The sequence below is a fragment of the Quercus robur genome, chromosome 2, assembly GCF_932294415.1.
Source record: "Quercus robur chromosome 2, dhQueRobu3.1, whole genome shotgun sequence".
NCBI classification, from domain to species: Eukaryota; Viridiplantae; Streptophyta; class Magnoliopsida; order Fagales; family Fagaceae; genus Quercus; species Quercus robur.
Genome location: NC_065535.1, coordinates 48,190,014 through 48,196,533, shown reverse-complemented (window position 1 = coordinate 48,196,533; position 6,520 = coordinate 48,190,014). Strand labels below are relative to the sequence as shown.

Genomic DNA, 6,520 nt, shown 5'->3' with positions numbered 1-6,520 from the left:
CAATAATCCGAATGTTTTGGTTGGGTAATGGAGATTCAAAGAAAATTCATTGGGTTAAATGAAGTTCTCTTTGTTCTTCTAAATCAATTGGGGGTATGGGATTTTGGGGTTTCCAAAAGTTCAATAATGCTATGCTGACAAAACAAGTTTGATGTCTTATTCATCCCAAAGGCACATTACTTTACAAAGTGTTTAGTGCCAAGTATTTTCTGAGCATTCTAGAGGCTCCTATTCATCCGAAGTGCTCTTATACATGAAGGAATATTTTGCAAGCTCAAGAGGTCATTAATAAAGGGGCAATATGGAGAGTTGGGAACAATGAGTGAAGCCGAGATGGAGAGTTGGGATCCGGGAAAATTGGCAAGCTGCTTTCTTCCTTAGGAAGCCGAGATGGTGGGGAGGATACATGTGAGTGAAGGTTGGGATGAGGAAATTTTGATTTGGCCTTTAACTCTGGATGGTTAATATAGTGTTAGGAGTGCCTAACGTATGCTAGTTGATGTTGAAAATCTCTCAATGGTAAGCTCTTCCTTGCTGGGTAACACATAGGCTATATGGAAGAAAATCTGGAAGCTTAGAGTCCCAAATAAAATTCGACACTTTCTATGGTGTGCTACGAAAGATTCTCTCCCTACCAAGTTGAATTTGAAGACTCGGCATATCCCATTCGATGACGTTTGTGATGGAATCGGGGATTATGCAAAATCTCTCATGCACTGGCTATGGTTGTGTGATCAAGCCTGATTAGTTTGGTTTTTTGATCTGGGTTTTATTTTCTTGTTTTAGAAAAATTGCAGGTCTTTCTTTGCGGTTTTGTAGGATCTGTTCAGTGAAGGTTTGGATTATAGATGTTCTCAGTTTACAATGCTAGCATGGTGCTTGTGGCAAAGAAGGAACAGATTGAGGGAGCATCAAATCACCTGGCAACTACATGAGATTGGGGATAGAGCTAAGGAGTTGGTTCTGGAGTTTTGGGATGTTCATCATATGGAGCCGCAGGGACCTGTTTGCTGACCACCTGTCTATTGGTCTCCTCTACCTGAAGCAAGCTACAAAGTAAACTTTGATGTTGCACTTTTTTAAGGAATGAACAGTGTTGGGATAGGCGTGGTGTTTAGGGATCACTTAGGAAATGTTATTGCAACTTTAAGTCAAAAAGTCGACTCGATCCATTCGGTTAAGATGGCTGAAATGTTGGTAGCAAGAAGGGTTGTCGTGTTGGCTAAGGAACTAAGTTTGTTTAATATGATAATTGAAGGATATTGCCTTTGCGTTATACAAGCTTTAAAGTGCTCAGGTCAATGTAACACATTGTTTGGTCACATTATTAAAGAGTCCAAGAGGCTTGGATGTTCGTTACGGCAATGTTAATTTCAGCATGTTCGTCGGGAAGGGAATAGGTTAGCTCATGGTTTAGCTAGAAGAATAGTTTTATTTACAGACACTGATGTATGGATAGAATATCTACCTTGTTAGTACATATATGATTTAATGTTAGGAACATATGTCAAATTAAAATTGGCTAATTCTTTGTCAAAATGCACTTTACTTGTAATTGGATAGATCTAGGATATGTTTAATGCTTCAAGGAACAAGGTTTCAAGAATAAGTGTTAAAGCCATGCAAGTCTGTCCAAGAAACAAATGAAGAAATGCTAGATTTTAAATCTTGACAGCTAGCTCGACAGCTAGTATCTATCGAGGTTTAATAAACTGCTGAAGCTCGATGCTCGATAGCTAGCTCGACAGATAAGCTATCAATCGAGGTTTATGAAAAACAGATTTCCAGCTTTGATTTTCATCCAATCCATGTGTATATGTTTGGGCTTTCTTTTCTCACAATCCTAAACATATATAATGATTATTTTAAGGGCTATCAAAGGTTGCACGAGTGTGAAGCAAAGTTGTGTTCATGCAAATTGTGATCGGAGGCAGAATTTGTCCTAGTTCATCTTTCTCTTGAAGAAGCTGCTGTGTTTGTACACTTTAGGATTTTATGACCAAGGAGCTTCATAATCTTCGTTGTGTGATGAACTAAAGAACTTTTCAGCCAACATCTTTTTCAAGTTGGTGAGTAAGTCGCGTACTGGGATCTGCGCATCGAATTGGTTAGTCACATATTGGGAGCTGTGCATTGAAAATGAGAGATTTTCACTACAGAACAAGTCCAATTGGATATTGGAGTAAGAGTTTAACTGTAGGTTGATACAAAGTATTGGGATTCCTTTACTTATAACTGCTTGTTGTAATAATAGTGAATTCTCAGGAGTTGTGACCTTAACATCACCCGGTGGGATTTTTGCTGTGTAAGTTTTTCTCATTCGTAAATAAATCACCATGTTCATTTAATTTCCCCTGCATTTAGTTATTTGGTTATTTGTTTGTGCTACCACCCGTGTTGCATGCTAATTGAATTAGTTAATTAATTTAGCTAATTAATTTGTTAATTCATCACAAGGGGTCAATACATTCTTGACCTATCATACCTAGTGATTTAGAAGATATATTCCAATCTGATTTATCTTAATTTCTTTAATAAAATTTCGCTTACCTTTTTCTCAAAAAAAAGAAAAAGAAAAAAGAAAAAAAGAAGAAGAGAAACTCACACTCAAATCCCTAATAAAGAGAGAGAGAGAGAGAGATAATAAAAAGAACATGTAAAGTTGTAATTTACAACTATGTGTTTTGTTGTCTTTAATTTTGTGCAAAATTTGATTATAATTATGTTCAATCTTTTTGTACCTTGTATTTATTGTGGGATTTAATTGTAAGGGTTATGTGATAGAGAGAGAGAGTATGAAGACTCAAGCAATTGAAGACAGAAAATTTTTCGCGGGTAGCTCACGACTAAGCATCCTGCGAAATGATGCATGTGCCCTGCACATGATTTGAATGCGAAGAGTTAGGACAAATGGAGATAGTTGTGTTTTGCGAGTAGCTCGCGGGTAAAGCTTTCCTGTGAGATACTTGCGAAACATTCTGTTTTGCTAGACAGTACTATCTGATACACACTTTCTGTACCCACACTATATATACTCACATTACCCATAGATGTTGAGGAGTGTTTCAGAGAGAAAACCCTAGCCACAAACCTTAAGAGTTAGAGATTGTTATACCCATAATCTTCTACACAATTACTTGTGGATTTTCCTCAACTCCTACCTCTCTATTTTCATATTCTTGAGAGGTTGATAGCCCAAAAACTTACCATACCCTTTCAGAGTTTTCAGTAAGGTTTTAGTGTTGCTAAGAAGTATTGGAAGAAGCCAAGGATGGCATATGCAACATGGAGCTTGTTGTGAGATCCGGAGAACTAGACAAGACATGGTTCCAAGAAGCCTTGTTGGAGTAAGAGCTTGGAGGGCTTAGGTACATTGGGTAGATTAGACTTGGAGGGTCTTTTGCTAACCCATGTATCTCAACTGATTGTCTAGTGGATTGATTACTACTTGGAGGGCGGCAGAGAGATTTTTCGCTGAGTTCTTTGGTTTTCTCTTCGATAACACATCAGCATGTTATCTTGTGTTTGCATTCTTCTTCCTTACTCTTTTACCTTTCATTTTATTGCTGTGTTATAATGTTTATAGGTTAGAGTAGCATGTTTGTTTATCCCCTCGCATTTACTCTATTCCGTACTTAGTATTAGGTTAGAGTAAAATCAATCGAGCCGTAACTTTAATTTGGGGATCTAAATAGCTCTTGTGTTTTCACACATTTTCAAGCATTCAGAACAAATGCACATTGGCAACGAGACGGACAACACTAATATGGTGAGAACCATCTCCGCATGAATGAGCCGCAGCCATCATTTTTAGTTCCTGAATGATTTTAGGTTGCAGTGGATGAATGGTGATAATTAATTTTATGCAAATTCACTCCTATATCTATGTGTTTAATTGGTCCTTAGGCAAAGAGCCATTTCAAGTTCAACTCTACTGGAACTGGTATTATTTGCAATGGAAGGAGGCCACCATTAGATTTAGACGATGTGCTTCTACAGTAGTATAAATTACGCTTCATCGATTTTGGGCGTATATTATATGGATGTCCTATATATATATATATATATATATACACGTGGTTCGTTGTAGGATTTACATTATTGCTGACTTGTTTATATATGTGCAAATGAAGACATTGCTCAGTCCCCCATATTAATTAGTTTCTCATTCTCACATTGTTTAGATCCACTGATTCTGGGGTTTTGTTTCAAAGGTGGTGTTTTGATCAGCTGAGATTTTGGGGTAGGTATATTTCATATTGTAGCCGAAAACATCCAATTATAACCTTAATTAAACTGAAGATTGATAACCTCCATCTCAATCTCTCTCTGGGACATGGTGATTAACTGTGTGTGTACTGAAAATAAAGTGATTTTAGGATTTTTGTTATGAATATCTTGAAGGTTTATTGGGGTTTTGAATTGACTGAAGCAAACTTTGTAATTTGTTTTTGAATACTTGAGAGACACACGGTTGATTTGATGAACATGAAATGAACCAACTGTAGTGACTGCCTTTTTATTTATTTATTTTTTAATTAATGCCATGTAACCTGTCTACATGGCATCTTAGGTGGCTTTAATATTAATATTTAAATATCACCGTTAGCTACATTAATATTTTTCATTTACTACTTAACAACAATGACTATTTTGACACTATATATATCAAAAGATTAGAGACTAAACTAATGCCTTTGAAACATTAGGAATCAAATTAAAATGTAAGGTAAAAGTTAGACACCAAACTTGTAAGTTATAACATAAAATATCTTGGCAATCTTGGGAAGAATGCATGTTTGAATACAGGAATAGAGAATAATAACGCACTTGCATTTGATAAAAGATTAAGCCAATTGTAAGGAGAATATCAACTTAGATTAAGCCAATTAATTGCAAATACAATATCAATAACTTATATTAAAAAAACATGCAACCAGATAAGATTCTCTTAGCCATCTCTATAATATGAAACAAGACCACCCCGGTAGATATTGGCACACTCAAAGTAACAAGTGCCACCATTCCTAATGCCAAACTTGGCCTAATACTCATCAAATAAGACTGTAAATGTCCTACAGCTTCACAAACGTCCTCATCATAATACGCATAATATTGCTTCTCCCACTCCATCCAATTCGAAGGTGGCTCCTCTTTTGTCTCTTGCATCTTCAAGTCCTTCATGCGTACTCGAAGCACAATCATGTTCTCATCCACAAGTCTACCCCCATAATGTCTTCCTTTTCTTTCTCTACTTGCATTCACAATTAGGCTAAAGGGTTTTCTCTTGCGAGGTGATGATGATAATGAAATTGGACAAAGCATGGGGGAAGATGGGTTATAATTGGTTGCTTGCATTATTGGAGGTTTTAGCTAACAAGTTCAAGCAAAGGTTGGTTGTGAAATTAAACTTCTTCTTCTTGCTTCTCTCTTTAGTTTTGCTAAGCAAACACTAGCTTGTGAAACTTAACTCGATATGGGTCTCTATATATATAGACGTAAAAAGATGAAGTTAGGTGCAAAATATAAAATGAGCAATACTATCTACATAAATTTATATAATTTTTATCATATGGTAAGTTGTGATTGATAGATGCTTGACCTCCATATGATCAATACCTTTATCATTCCATGTGACTATTGTAGCAAAATTGTGTAAATTTAAGTGTTCTTCACATTTTTCACATGAGATCTTATCAAGTAAGGCATGACCTTCTCAAAAAATAAAAAAAAAGAAAAAAAAAAAAAGAAAAAAGAAGAAGTAGGGTATGACCGTATAAGGAAACCGTGTAGGGTACGACAAGTGCAATATAATACAACGCGTTGTTTTACTGTAATTCACTTTGGCTTGAAGTGGACACGCGTTCCGCTTCCGTTTGGTGTGGAGTTCACTAAAGAAGATATATTTTTGTCTTAGGTCCCACTTTGTCAGTTTGTCGTAAAGAAACAAGATATTATACTAATTTATAACAACAAGAGAATATTTACAATGTTTCTAGATACAATCAATCTAATCTCATAATAAATTTTCTCTAATAAATAATCTCAGAATAATTAATTTTACTATTTTTTTCATGCCAAATGATAAGTTTGTAATGGTTATGTAATTAAAAATAAGAGTGATATAAAAAAATATTAGGATAATATAAATTTTACAATATAACATTTATAAACTAACATGATACAAACCACTAAAAAGTAATTTAAAAATTTATTTATTAGACTTTTGAAATCTATCAATCATATTTACTATCATATCAATTTATAATAGTTATATAATAAAATTTGTAATATATTTAAAAATTTTCATAAAAATAATGATAGTGGTAATATTAATTAGTGAAATTAATATTACACTAATCACAATTTACAGAGTACCTTAATAAATTGTAAAAGTATTTTAAAATTTATTATGTTTATATAACATTATTATTTTGGATAATAATGAAGTTTACACCTTCTAAAAACATGTCATTCCCGGGTTCCGTCCAGCCCACTCTATCTTAGCACTTAAGGGAAC

General features: G+C 34.7%; 1 protein-coding gene across 1 annotated transcript; it reads right to left on the bottom strand.

Annotated features, from left to right (window-relative positions):
* Positions 1-4,920: 4,920 nt before the first annotated feature.
* On the bottom strand, positions 4,921-5,358 carry LOC126699694 (uncharacterized). The gene has a single exon (XM_050397645.1). It carries the CDS (start codon positions 5,356-5,358, stop codon positions 4,921-4,923), a length of 438 nt encoding a protein of 145 aa, XP_050253602.1.
* Between the last annotated feature and the right edge of the window lie 1,162 nt (positions 5,359-6,520).

Excerpts from the sequence above, each read along its gene's own strand:
- LOC126699694 (XM_050397645.1), bottom strand. The coding sequence starts at position 5,358 with ATGCAAGCAACCAATTATAACCCATCTTCCCCCATGCTTTGTCCAATT.